This window comes from Rana temporaria, chromosome 3, assembly GCF_905171775.1.
Source record: "Rana temporaria chromosome 3, aRanTem1.1, whole genome shotgun sequence".
NCBI classification, from domain to species: Eukaryota; Metazoa; Chordata; class Amphibia; order Anura; family Ranidae; genus Rana; species Rana temporaria.
The window spans coordinates 159,405,740-159,419,857 of NC_053491.1; the positions used below are offsets into that span (position 1 = coordinate 159,405,740).

Here is a 14,118-nt window from a genome sequence, read left to right on the forward strand (position 1 = left end):
CATTCTGGCTGCCAGGATGGTGAGAGAGGCCTGTCCAGGTGCACTACACCCACTCAGGCTGGAGTGATGAAAAAGAAAGTGTCGTTGGAAGCAGGACTGTTTCCCTATTACTCACACCTGAATCTGCTATTTCCATTTCTACTAAACCTCTATTCTTCACCAAGTTTTATTGTTTTTACCCGACTGGGTAATAAAGAGCACAGAAAAAAACATTGGACATTCCGTTACTGCAACTTTCACCAAATACCCCTAGACGGCGGAGGAACACGAGGTAACATGCCACCCAAAACAAACCAGCAGCTCCTTCGGGGGTAGTTCTACATATATATATATATATATATATATATATATATATATATATATATATATATATATATATTTATTTATAAAAACCTGGCCTAACATTTACTGGGGCTGCTGAGCATGTATCTACTTCCCCTCATGTGGCTGTTTCTCTCTTCTTTTACATGCTATTGTCGCCACTAAGGTGGATATTTTTGTCACTCTTATGCATGTCATTCCCAATCAATCATTAGTAATACTTAACCTTTATTATAATTTTTTATTGTTTTGTGCTTTTATTTTATCATATAGAAAGCTTTATTTAGATCCACAGAAGCTAATGTTGCCACTTTTTCTTCAAGCCAAACCCGAACACTTTAGCAATTCACAGTAAATTTTCTTAATTCTAGTATACACTATAAGGCCTAGTACACACGAGAGGATTTATCCGCGGAAACGGTCCTCCGGACCGTTTCCGTGGATAAATCCTCTGGCGGATTTTGATCTGATGGTTGTACTAACCATCAGATCAAAATCCCCGCGGAATTCCCTCCGCGTTGACGTGTCGCGCCGTCGCCACGATGATGACGCGGCGACGTTGTAATATAAGGACTTCCACGCATGCGTCGAATCATTACGACACATGCGAGGGAGGGAATCGGACGGATTGATCCGCTGAGTCTATACAGACCAGCGGATCAATCCGCTGGACTGGATTCCAGTGGATAGATTTCTTAGCATGCTAAGAAATTTTGATCCGCTGGAAATCCATCGCCCGGAAAAATATCCGCGGATAAATATCCGCTGGATCGTACACACCAGCGGATCTATCTGCTGAAACCGGTCCGTGGATAAATTCCAGCGGATCGATCCTCTCGTGTGTACGGGGCCTAAGATTGTAACAGACTAGGGACACCTTTGGGGACTCCAAAGAGAATAGTAATGTGGTGCACATAGTTCCCCCCTCACCCTTCTGTCAAGCCCTTTTCCGAGCCACATTCCTGTCTGAACAACGTGTCTGGGTTTCAGGTGGACTGAAACCCAGACACATGATTCAAAACCCAGATTGTCCAGGTGAATCCCGGACAGGTGGCAACCCTAACATGAGCTCCTACATTCTTTCTCTAAAGGCTATTATAAGAGTATCTTATACATACCTCCCAATTTTTGGAGAGGGGAATGAGGGACACCTATCAGCAAAACTATGCAGGCATAGGACACACCCCTTGCCACGCCTCCTTAAAGGAGAATTGCTTTATATTGGCTTTTGGAATTTTCAAATGCAGCAATGCAGCAATTTAGAAATCAGGTAAAAGGATTAGCACTGGGAAAAACGTTTTGATAGATTAAAAAGTGCACTTTATATACAACTATATGGATCAGACCAAAATGAGGGACAGATGAGGAGCTATGAGGGATAGAGAGACATTGCTCCAAATCAGGGACAGTCCCTTGAAATCAGGGACAGCTGGGAGCTATGTCTTATATACAATCAGCTACAACTGCTGTACTCTACCTTTACTGTAAACTTTATGTAGAAACTATGGCCCAGATTCACGTACAGCGGCGTATCTTTGTGCGGGCGTAACGTATCCTATTTACGTTACGCCTCCGCAACTTTTACAGGCAAGTGCCGTATTCTCAAACTAAAGTTAAAGCGGCGTAGCCTAAATAGGCCGGCGTAAGCCCACCTAATTCAAATGTGGTAGATGTGGGCGTGTGTTATGTTAAATTTATGTGACCCCACGTAAATGACGCATGAAAGTATCCCAGTGCGCATGTTCCGAATTAACCCGCAAGAAGCCAATGCTTTCGACGTGAACGTAAATGACGCCCAGCCCTATTCGCGAACGACTTACGCAAACGTTGTAAAATTTTAAAAATTTGACGCGGGAACGACGTACATACTTAACATTGGTACGCCGCATGTACGCCTCATATAGCAGGGGTAACTTTACGCTGGGAAAAGCCTAACGTAAACGGCGTATCTGTACTGAGTCGGCCGGGCGTACGTTCATGAATTTGCGTATCTAGCTGATTTACATATTTCTAGGCGTAAATCAGCGTACACGCCCCTAGCGGCCAGCGTAAATATGCAGTTAAGATCCGACGGCGTAAGAGACTTACGCCGGTCGGATCTAATACAAATCTATGCGTAACTGATTGTAAGAATCAGGCGCATAGATACGGCGGCTCAGACTCAGAGATACGTTGGCGTATCTGGAGATACGCCGTTGTATCTCCTTTGAGAATCTGGGCCTATATATTCATTCCATACAACTTTCTTTCGACTTAACTTGTATTTATTTTTCATTACTATATTGCTGGTATGAGCAGAAAAATTATCTGTATTCTATTTGATTCTACTCTTTCAAATTGCTCTGCTTCTTTTATCTCTTCATTTCACCTTTTAAACAAAGTTTCACAGTCACCAAAAAACACATAAATAACCCATTTGGTTTACTGCTGGTTTGGGACTTGGTTGGTTACTGTCAGGGGTGATATTTGTGCAAATAATGTGCCAAAAGTGCCAGTACCTCAGTATAAACGCATAATAAAGATAAAAGTGATTTATGCAAGGAGGAATATCATTTACACAAATGGCCAGTCAGGTGCTTCTATTACACTTTAATAAACTAGTTGTTTGCATTGCATTCACTGGCCGTTTCTCATTGTACTGCAATGCGAAGTGGAAAACAGCATCTCCACTCCTCATCACAGTTGTATAAACCTCTGCACATTAGAGATAAGCCATGATATTGTGGCTTATCACGTTTTTATGAACAGACTCCAGAGTTGCTACTGTGAAACTAGAATACTGGGCCAAATCCTCAAAAGGGATACGCAGGCGGAACTGCTGTTCAGCCTGCGTATCCCTGTGCCTATCTTTGGAACTGATCCTCAGAAGCAGTTTTCCAAAGATAGGCAGAAGATCTGACATCTGTAAGACACTTACACTGTCAGATCTTAGGATGCAGTACCGCATCCGCCGCTGGGGGCATTTCGCATTGAAATGCCGCTTTGCGTATGCAAATGAGGACTTACGAAGATCGACAAAGCTTTTCAGCTTTGTTTTTTCTGCGTAAGTTTACGTTTGCATACGTAAAATTAGGGCTGCTTTTACAAGGTGTAAACTGTTTACACCTTGTAAAAACAGACCTTTTTTTTCGATCGCCGCGATTTTTTTTAAATTTTGAATTTTATTTTTCGGCGCGTAACTTTTTTTTTACCCGACGCAACTTTATTGTCCCGTTGCAATCCACAAAGCCCGGCGTAACGTAATTTTGCGCGCTGCCCGTCGGGAAAATTACGTCACGAGCATGCGCAGTATGGCCGGCGCGGGAGCGCGCCTCATTTAAATTGTCATCGCCCCCTGGATAACAGGACCGCCTTGCGCAGGGAGAATTTAGGTTACACTGCGTGAAATTTCTAGGTAAGTGCTTTGTGGATCGGGCACTTAGGTAGAAATTTCCCGCCAGTGTAACTTAAATGGGAAAAATTAAGTTAGGCTACGATTTTGAGGATTTGGCCCACTATACCTGAATCTGGGTTGCTTCCACCAGAGCCTAATCATTCAGGTGTTTTAAAGAAGTATGGCCAAAGCTTTTTTGGCTATACTTCCTCTGTGGGTCACAGGAGGGCAGTTCATTCTTCACTCCGGTGACCTGTTTTTAGGCAACAGCGTGTTAGAGCCAGCTGTTGGCTGACATCACACAGCTGGTCCAGGCTCTGAAAAGATTCCCATAATATGGCCGGGATCTACCCAGAAGCTTAAAAACTGCAGCTGGCTCGGCCTCTCAGCAAGCCACTGAGAGGCTGAGCCATCCCCCTCCACAGCCCAGCTCTCCAGTGAGCACTGGAGGGTCAGAGCAGAGAGATGATGACTGACAGTCACCAGCTCTATGCAGGCTGAAGACTTAGAGCTGAGAGATCAGCTGTATTTGATTGGTCAGATCTTGGTCTTAGAGGCGGCGGAGAACAGCTGTAGATGGGATCAGTGCTGCAGGCTGCAGCCATCTAGGTGAGTATGATTTCTTTGTTTTTAAGATTTCCATACATCTCTTTTAATTTGTGTCTGAATCCCTTTAATAGAAAAGAGAAAACACCTTTACGGAGGATTCCATGTAAACCTCATCTTGTGCTTCTCTTGTTACAGGAGGCAGAATGTGCATATGTACTGTTTGTAGTGGCTATCTTCTGGCTGTCGGAAGCTTTGCCTCTGTCTGTCACTGCTTTTATCCCAGCCCTAATGTTTCCATTGTTCGGGATTCTACCATCTAAAACCGTAAGTGCAGTTCTCCTCCTTTTTATACTGGTATTAAACAGTTAACATTAACAGTATTAGCAGTATTAAAGCAAACATTTGTTATATTGCAGTTTACCAATTTTTGGATGTGATGGCTGCATTCATTTTCTTTTTTAGGGCTTTCTTTCTTCTATTTTCTTCTTCTTGTGATCCAGCCAGTAAGTCTGTTATTTTTCAAAACAACAAGCTCTCCAGCAGAATGTATCAGTTACAGAGATGAGACAAACCATTTAACACTAGCAGATATGCTAAAAATCTTTAGCTTTTTTTTATATATTAAGACCGATGGGCCGTACACACGGTCGGTTTGGACCGATGAAACTGAACTCCGGTCCATTCTCATCAGTTTTGACCGATCGTGTGTACGCGGCCTGACACTCCACTTCCCCCAGACTGACAATGCTGCTGTCCAAAGGGGTGGGCGTTCCTTTATTCAGAGTGTAGGCACTCTAGTACAGGAGATGTGTTACACATCTGGCCAGATCACCAAGTGATAACAGAGGAAAAGGCCTTAAAAAAAACTGATGCAGCCACTACATCTAATTATTGTTAAAGAGGAGTTCCACCCAAAAATGGAACTTCCTCTTAACCCACTCCTCTCCCCCTTACATGCCACATTTGGCATGTAATTTTTTTTGGGGGGGGGGAGTGGGGGCTTCAGGAGAAGGGGACTTCCTGTCCCACTTCCTCCTTCCGCCGAGGGGCTGCAAAGGCGATACGTCATATCGCCTTTTGGCAGCCCCTCCCTGTAGGCGATCGCCTGGGACACGTGACAGGTCCTAGGCGATCGCCTGTCCAATCAAACAGCGCCGGGCCGCGCCGCAGGCGCATGCGCAAGGCCGCTCGCGCATACGCAGTGGGTGCCCGGCCGTGAAGCAGAAAGCTGTCACGGCCGGGTGCCCACAGTGACAATGAAGACGCCGGCCAGGGAGGGGGGAGAGGAGCGGACCCCCGGCCAGCGCGTCGCTGGAACGCTGGAGCAGGTAAGTGTCAGTTTATTAAAAGCCAGCAGCTACACTTTTTGTAGCTGCTGACTTTTGATAAACTTAAAAAATGGGTGGAAAACCCCTTTAAGCTACTATATTTAAAATGTGTGGTTTGGGGTTTAATACCACTTTAATGTGCTATATCTGAGTAGCCATCACTCTGCTTTTTGTTTTTTTGGAAAAACATGAAATAAAACATGCGTGAAAACATGTATGTGTTTCATTAACAACCCTATTACTGTATTTATCGGCATATAACACGCACCCTAACTTTAAGAGGGAAGTTTCAGGAAAATAACTTTCCACAGCCCCCTGTGTATAACACGCAGGCACAGTTTACCCTCTATTTTCAGGGTAAAAAAGTGAGTGTTATACGCCAATAAATACAGTAATTCATTTGTAGATCAATAAATATCCAATAGCTTATATAGTATTAAATAAAGGTTTCAAAAATGTCCAGTGTATATCTCAATGACAGGCTGACAGGAGCAATGGCTCTTTCCATGTATTCGCACATCCAGCAGTTAGTTACCTGTGCTTAGGGAGAGATGTCATCTGTTCATAACTGCAGGTAACTACTGGAAGTTTGGATATAAGAGATCAGCCTGTATTCTCCTAATCACGTGCGTGAAATATAGCCGAAACCAGCACAAACACCTGTTGGGAATGGGTAGAGTACAATAACTTTGAGGCCCTGTTCACCTATGCTTGGTGCACGTTTTCTGCCCTGCGTTCAGTTGTGATCTGCAGCACATGGCAATGTTACGTTAATGACACCCCAATTGCCTGCCCTGGATCACATGGTACATGCTTGCACCACTCTTGGTCCAGTGCAGTGAGATTTAAGTCCATTCAAAATGAATGGCCTTGAATCGCACCACACTGAACCGCATGTGAATCACAGAGGAATATGACGTTCCTGTGCGACTCCTAGTGTAAACCAGCCCTTAAGCAAAGAATCCAAAATAATCTCAAAACTGATTGGCTTACAGGTTGGAAGTGAATTGGTTACTGCAGCACACGTATATTCAATCATGTTGCCTGCTTCTATTTGAAATTTTTCATAAATTATTTTTTGGTGTGATTTAATTTTAAATACAAATAACTGTTAGAAAAGTTGTCTTTGATGGAAAGTCTAGCACTCTAAAATATTACATTTGTTCTCAGATTGCATCCACGTATTTCAAAGACTTCCATCTATTGTTGACGGGGGTCATTTGTTTGGCAACCTCAATAGAAAAATGGAACTTGCACAAAAGAATAGCCTTAAGAATGGTGATGTTGGTGGGCGTCAATCCTGGCTGGTAAGTTTTCACATGCCACATGCCAAGCTGACATATTCATAACATCTGAACAATGTATATTACCAAGGTAGTGTATCACAAAATCAAAAGTATGCAGACAACAGGGTGTGAATAGCTATGTGTCTCCAAAAATTCTAATGTGTGTAGGGGTCTTCCTAATGCCTAGTACACACGAGAGGATTTATCCGCGGAAACGGTCCGGATTTTGATCTGATGGTTGTACTAACCATCAGATCAAAATCCCTGCGGAATTCCCTCCGCGGTGACGTGTCGCGCCGACGCCGCGATGATGACGCGGCGACGTGCGGTACGCTGAAATATAAGGACTGGGATGGAATCGGACGGATTGATCCGCTGAGTCTGTACAGACCAGCGGATCAATCTGCTGGACTGGATTCCAGCGGATAGATTTCTTAGCATGCTAAGAAATTTTGATCCGCTGGAAATCCATCGCCCGGAAAAATATCCGCGGATAAATATCCGCTGGATCGTACACACCAGCGGATCTATCCGCTGAAACCGGTCCGCGGATAAATTCCAGCGGATCGATCCTCTCGTGTGTACGGGGCCTAAGGCATTACTGTACGTATGTAACATTAAGAGCATTTTAAGAGTGTTCATGAGCACTAATCTGTAGCAACTCTGTAGCTTTAATTAGCCTGGATGCACTTAATTGCTGAAATATTCACTTATATAAGTTCAGAACTGCAAACCTTATTGCAGTATGTTTAAAAGTTAAGGAACCTCAGCAGGGGTCAAGTCCTGGGGAAAAAAGTGTGGGAACACCCACCCAAGATCCACCACCAAAAAAATAAAATAATACACTCATATGCATAATTACTAAACCGCATGTTCTTTCTAAATCCAGTGATAACTCGCGGCAGACCTCCGCAATGTCTCCTGGGAACAATGACAAAAGCTCCCAGGAGACATTGCGGCATCAAGGAAGTGACGGAATACCAGCACACTACCCGATGAATCCATATCCAGGAAGCGCCCAGTAACATAACGGATTACTAAGGTTTGCCTGCCCCTGAAAGTGACTCGAGCTGGGCATCGCCACTTAGTGAAGGATTGGCTTGGGCGGCTCGGCTGCTCTAGTCCTGCAAAGGGAACTGCGTTCCTGCTGTGAAAAAAGTGCAGGGATGCCGTTCCCACGCGTTCCCGCAGGACTTGAGCCCTGAACCTCAGTCTCACACAACTGGAGGCGGTCAAGTCTATTAAATCCATTTCCCTTGTCAAGGCCTTTAAAGCTGTATGTGATTGTTCTGTAAGCTTGTTGAAAAAAAAAATTCTATGTGAGGTGTTTGTAGGAAACGATGAAAGGTAGCCTATTTCATCCATTTCTAATTTTTACTTCCCAAGCTCCATTAGGTGTTGGGTTAGATAGGTCACAAGGGAGACATGTACTCTTCAAGGCCGTTATGAAGTAGGTCATGAAGCCAAGGGCAAAAATCACCAGTCGAAAGGTGTAAAACATTGATATCTGATAAATCTGGTAAAACATGAATCAGTTGTCTTTTGAACTCCCCACAAGTCTGCATAGGGTGGTACATCAGGTTAGGGGAGTGGTAGACCCCTTGTCCCATATAGATACATGTCATGATACAGTATGATTTAATTTGTGGATACTTTTGCCCACAGCCATAGTCCTGGAAACATAGGGCCAGATTCACAGAAGAAATACGCCGGAGTATCTACTGATACTCCGGCGTATTTTCAAATTTGCTGCATCGTATCTTTAGTTTGAATCCTCAAACCAAGATACGACGGCTTTTGGCTTCGATCCGACAGGCGTACGGCTTTGTACGCCTTCAGATCATAGGTGTAATACTTCGGCGCCCGCTGGGTGGAGTTTGCGTCGTTTTCCGCGTCGGGTATGCTAATTAGCATTTTCCGTCGATCCACGAAGGTACGCGCGGCCGTCGCATTCTCTTACGCCGTCGCTAGTCGGCTTTTCCCGGCGTATAGTTAGAGCTCCTATTTTGTGGCCTATATTTAGACTTGCCATGTTAAAGTATGCCTGTCGTTCCCGCGTCGAATTTAAAATTTTTATTTTTTTTGCGTAAGTCGTCCGTGAATAGGAAAGGATGTAACTCACATCGACGTTTAAAAAATGACGTCGGTGCGACGTCATTTCGCGCAAAGCACGGCGGGAAATTTCAAAACGGAGCATGCGCAGTACGTTCGGCGCGGGAACGCGCCTAATTTAAATGATCCATGCCCCATTTGAATTAGGCGGGCTTGCGCCGGAGGGATTTACGCTATGCCGCCGCAACTTTACAGGCAAGTGCTTTGTGAATCAAGCACTTGCCCGTAAAACTTGCGGCCGTGTAACGTAAACGCGATACGTTACGCCGCCGTAAATGTCTGTGAATCTGGCCCATAATACTTTGTTTAAAGCATATTTATCTTTTCATATTTATGTGTTCATGTATGCAATGGTTTTTAACCTGCTAATTCTAGTGTGCACACTTTACAGGCTTATGCTGGGATTTATGGTCAGCACTGGCTTTCTGTCCATGTGGCTCAGCAACACTTCTACTGCTGCCATGGTGATGCCAATCGTAGAAGCAGTAGCACAGCAAATCATTAATGCTGAGGCAGAAGTTGATGCCATGCAAGTTAATTCCTCAGACGGCATTTACAGTGAAGTGTTTGAACTTGAAGGTACATATGATTTCCCATTTAACTAAAACCAGTGTGCATTGCTAGCCATCAACTTGTATGTTAATCAGTGTCTATGGTGTCTATGTCTATGCTTATATCTTGATCACATCTTCTCCATCTTTCACATTTCAATATAGAGACAATGGTGCTCATGTATGAAAAGTGAAATAACCACAACATTTTCATTGCCATTTTGATACCTGGACTGCAGAAATTAAAGCTGGAAACTGACTAGTGCTATGGAAAAACAAAGAATTTTTCCTAAAGCATTCTTTTTATATAGCAACACCAAATGAGGCAAATCTTGAACATTTTAATTACAATGAATTACTGAACTTTAGGACACACATGCATCTGACCTTCACACATATGCATTACAGCCATAAACAAATTATCCTGTATACTTGTAATGTGTTTCAACAAAAAATATTCATAATTTACCCACCATACAAAACACCAGGAAACATAAAAAATGGAAAGCAAGGCTGAAATTATCCTGGTATGTTCCTTACAGCATAAAATTGAATGGCTTACAGTACATTTCTGCCTGTGATGATTGATACCACTGAAGCTCCTAGAGCTGGGGGAAGTGAGGACAAAATTATGAAACTAAAACACGTGGCTGACAGTAGATCAAGAGCCAACAGAAGAAGTCAATTGAACCAGGGTTTAGAGTTATGCCTCGTACACACGATCAGGCTTTTACCCGGCCAAATCTCATAGGAATTCCATCGGAGAGAAATAGAACATGTTCTATATCTAAACGCCGATGGTATTCATCGGAATTTTCGATGAAAAAACTCAGATGGGGCTACACACGATTGGAAAATCCGATGGAAAAAGTCCGTCTGACTTTTTGCATCGGAAATTCCGATCGTGTGTACGTGGCATTAGAGGAATACAAATAATATGAATATGACAGAAATATACAAAAGATTTTAAGAGTTAACATCTAGCTTTAGGTAAAAGAAGGGGTTCCAAAGTCTCATGCCCTGTACACACGATCGGATATCTGATGGAATCTAATCCGATGGATTTTTTCGTCGGATATCCGATGAAGCTGACTTTCAGTCTTGCCTACACACCATCAGTCAAAAATCCGACACGGTGACGTAAAACACTACGACATGCTGAGAAAAATGAAGTTCAATGCTTCCGAGCATGCGTCGACTTGATTCTGAGCATGCATGGATTTTTCTCCAATGGAGTTCCACACAGATGATCGTTTTTTTCTATAGTTTTTTTATCCATAGGAAAATTTTAAAACACGTTCTATATTTTTTAACCAATGGAAAACAAACCGATGGGGCCAACACACGATCGGTTTGTCCGATGAAAACGGTCCATCGATACGTTTTCATCAGACAAACCGATCGTGTGTACAGGGCTTCAGTGTCCTCTTGCTTTCAGCGTTTTGCTGAAGTTTAGTATGTACGTAATTGCTTCAGGTCTTACGGCACAGTGAATCCAGTCCTGCTTCCTGCCATCAAATGCCAATATCCAAACAGAAAAAGATAATTGGAACTGAAGTACAGGACACATAAGAGATGACAGAACACTGATACTCTACAGGAAACAATGGGTAAAGACAACCAGGGTATAAAGGTGAAAGTGAATGGTATAGCATTGGAATGGCTACAAATGTGAAAAAAATGTGCAGACAGGATACAGCATAAAATGAAATCTACAAAAAAAGGTATTAGGGACAGAGACAAGAAATATCTAGATAAGATCAGAATGCAAAAGGATACTGAAAATACGGCACAAAAAGTAAGAGCATACCAACTTGAAGTGCAGATTTAGGACAGACATGACAGGATTTAAAAAAGAAAAAGAAAAGAAGATCAGAGTTATTATGACATAGGAATGCAACGGCAAGGGGCAACAGGCCAACGTACAGGATAGACAAATTCTATGGTACAAGCACATTATCACAGCAACCTTCTGTAGCAAGTGGTTGCAGAGATGAATTCCGCCAAAACACAAGTAATGTAACAGAATAGTCGTTAACACACAAGCATAAATATAGCCATAGATATAAAATGCTAGCAGTAGAAAAGCCTAGATAAGACAGGTTCAAAAGACATGTTGATATTTTGTCTACTCGAGCAAGCATGTAAGGGGCTAATAACATGTCTACAGATATTACACTCATGATACCTGGAGCTGACCTGGAAAGTGGAAGTAAACCCTCCTATTGTTTTCAGCCAAGGAAGCTGCGATCTTGGCCTCAACTACCATGATCCTGCACATGTGATCAGTTATGACACCAGCCATTGGATGGTTTGACAGTTTGGTTGAGAATACAACCAATGTGACAATTATATTGTCAGTAGGTGCCAGGAATGTAACTGTTTTTTGAAACCGATGTGTTTACTTCCACTTTAAGTTTTCTTTTTTTGTTGTATTTATAATTTTTGGGGGCCTATTTAATAATTTTGCAGTTCTAAATTCAAAAAAATTGCATGACTGTTTTCCATTACTAAAAACTAGAGAAATATACATACTTCTGCCTCAAAGTTGATAATTGTCTACTATCGGCACAACATACAGTATGTATGTTTTGTATTTCTTCTAAAATTGCAATTTTGTAAAGGTGGGCATAGACAAAATGTGTTTTCCACACAACTTGAATTTCAACTAGCATTCTTTGGTATGACAGGCAGCGCATCATAGAATCATTCACAATGTTATGCTTTGTGCTAATATCTTACAGAAAACACAGATGAGATAGCTACAAAAAGTTATCCAGAAAAACATGAGAATGGGTAAGGGTGGAATTTTACAAACCTCAGTATACTTTTTCACAGTGACCTAAAATCATTTAAATTCATTGCTGTGTTTGTCTTGCAGGTATACTAATGGAACAATAACAACATGGAATGATGAAAAAGGCGGAGTATGTTTATATTTTATGATATTTTATGTTTGAATACCTTGAAATCAGTCAGCCAGCATGATTGCTTGATATATAGGAAGGAGATCATCATCTATTCTAGCTCTGCTACTGAGGGATTTAAAGGGGTTGTAAAGGTAAATGTTTTTTCACATTAATGCATCCTATGCATTACCTTTTCATCATTCTCATCGAAAGTCCCGCGCGCGTTCACGTGATCCTCTTCGGTTCCCAGCCTGGCCGTTGATTGGCTAGGCTGGACTGATTGATAGCAGCACAGCCATTGGCTGGCGCTGCTGTCAATCACAGCAAATGACGCGGCGCGCCGGGGGGCGGGCCGAGTGATACAGTCAGCGGCTATGGCCGCCGCTGTATCACGGGAGCGCGCTCGCAAAAGCTTTCCACCATGCAAGCTCGCTCGCATGAAGGTGGAAAGCTTTTGCGAGGAGGAGCCGAGACAGCCGCCGAGGGACCCCAGAAAACAGCGTTCTGGGACACTCTGTGCAAAACGAGCTACACAGTGGAGGTAAGTATAACATGTTTGTTATTTAAAGAAAAAAAAAACGTTGCCTTTAGTGTTCCTTTAACTGTTTGTTGACTCATAGCATCACAATGATTTCCATGCTGTAAAAATCTCAAACTGGATTATTGCCAATAAGTGATAAAATCTCATTGTAGCAAAAAGATTTTATCAGTCATGTAGCCCCGGCTAAAGCCATGTCAAATCATGTCAATGGTTATGTTAACGGTTCCTCAAGTGAGCAATTTTGTGTCCACTTCAAAAACACCCTTAGGCCTCGTACACACATCCGAGAATCTCGTCAGGAAAAACCCTGTTGTTTTCCCTGACGAGATTCTTGGCAAGAAACTCTTTTGCCGCCGAAGTGTACTGACTTTCATTTCAAAAGAACCGCGGTTCTCTTGAAAGGAAAGAACGCGGTGACGTCATCGCGTATGACGAGCATTTGCTCGTCACATTCGATACCGTCGCCACCATCTTGCTTCACCCTACCTATGCCGTGGAAGCTACCGCGCATGCGTCAAAGTCATTTTGAGCATGGGTTTCCACGGCGACAGGTAAGTATACACACTCTCGGGTTTCTTGTCGGGAAACATGCCGTCAAGAATCTCGACGAGAAAAAAGAGAACAGGTTCTCTTTTTTTCTCGTCGAGAATCTGGCCAGATTTCCAGACGAGAAACCTGAATGCCTAGTACAAACGAACGGTAATCTCGGCAAGAAGCAGTTTTCTTGCTGTTTTTTACCAAGAAACCCGGTCGTGTGTACGAGGCCTTAGTTCTGGGAAAGACATTTTCTTTTTATCTTTTTCATGCTCCTATTATGTTAAATTGTCTGCAAAATTGTAAGTAAATATATGTTCACTGAAACTATATAATGGAATCAGTTTCCTAAACTGGATTTTTTTCCTTTATATATGCCCATGAATCCTGTAAATATTTGATGAATTTATGAATCGTAGGTATCAACAGCACGTTTCTTACACAGACCATGCATTCTATGCGCTTATGTTTGTAAAGGTGTAAGATCTTTGCCACACAGGAGATTTGTATTACCTTGGTATTTAGAGAATAACACTTTCCAGATATCTGCTTTATTTGCAAAATATTAAATTAAAATAAAAAATTGAAAGATTTATTTAGACGAGTTGTAATAA

The 14,118-nt window shown here is 42.6% G+C and overlaps 1 protein-coding gene across 1 annotated transcript in view; it reads left to right on the forward strand.

Moving 5' to 3' along the window:
• The window catches only part of SLC13A1 (solute carrier family 13 member 1), a 106,553-nt gene that overhangs the window by 21,529 nt on the left and 70,906 nt on the right, over positions 1-14,118 (forward strand). The window contains exons 2-6 of the mRNA XM_040343716.1: positions 4,439-4,567; positions 6,742-6,878; positions 9,361-9,548; positions 12,265-12,316; positions 12,402-12,447. Of these exons, the coding sequence (XP_040199650.1) occupies positions 4,439-4,567; positions 6,742-6,878; positions 9,361-9,548; positions 12,265-12,316; positions 12,402-12,447 (552 nt within the window). The remainder of the gene's footprint in view (positions 1-4,438; positions 4,568-6,741; positions 6,879-9,360; positions 9,549-12,264; positions 12,317-12,401; positions 12,448-14,118) is intronic.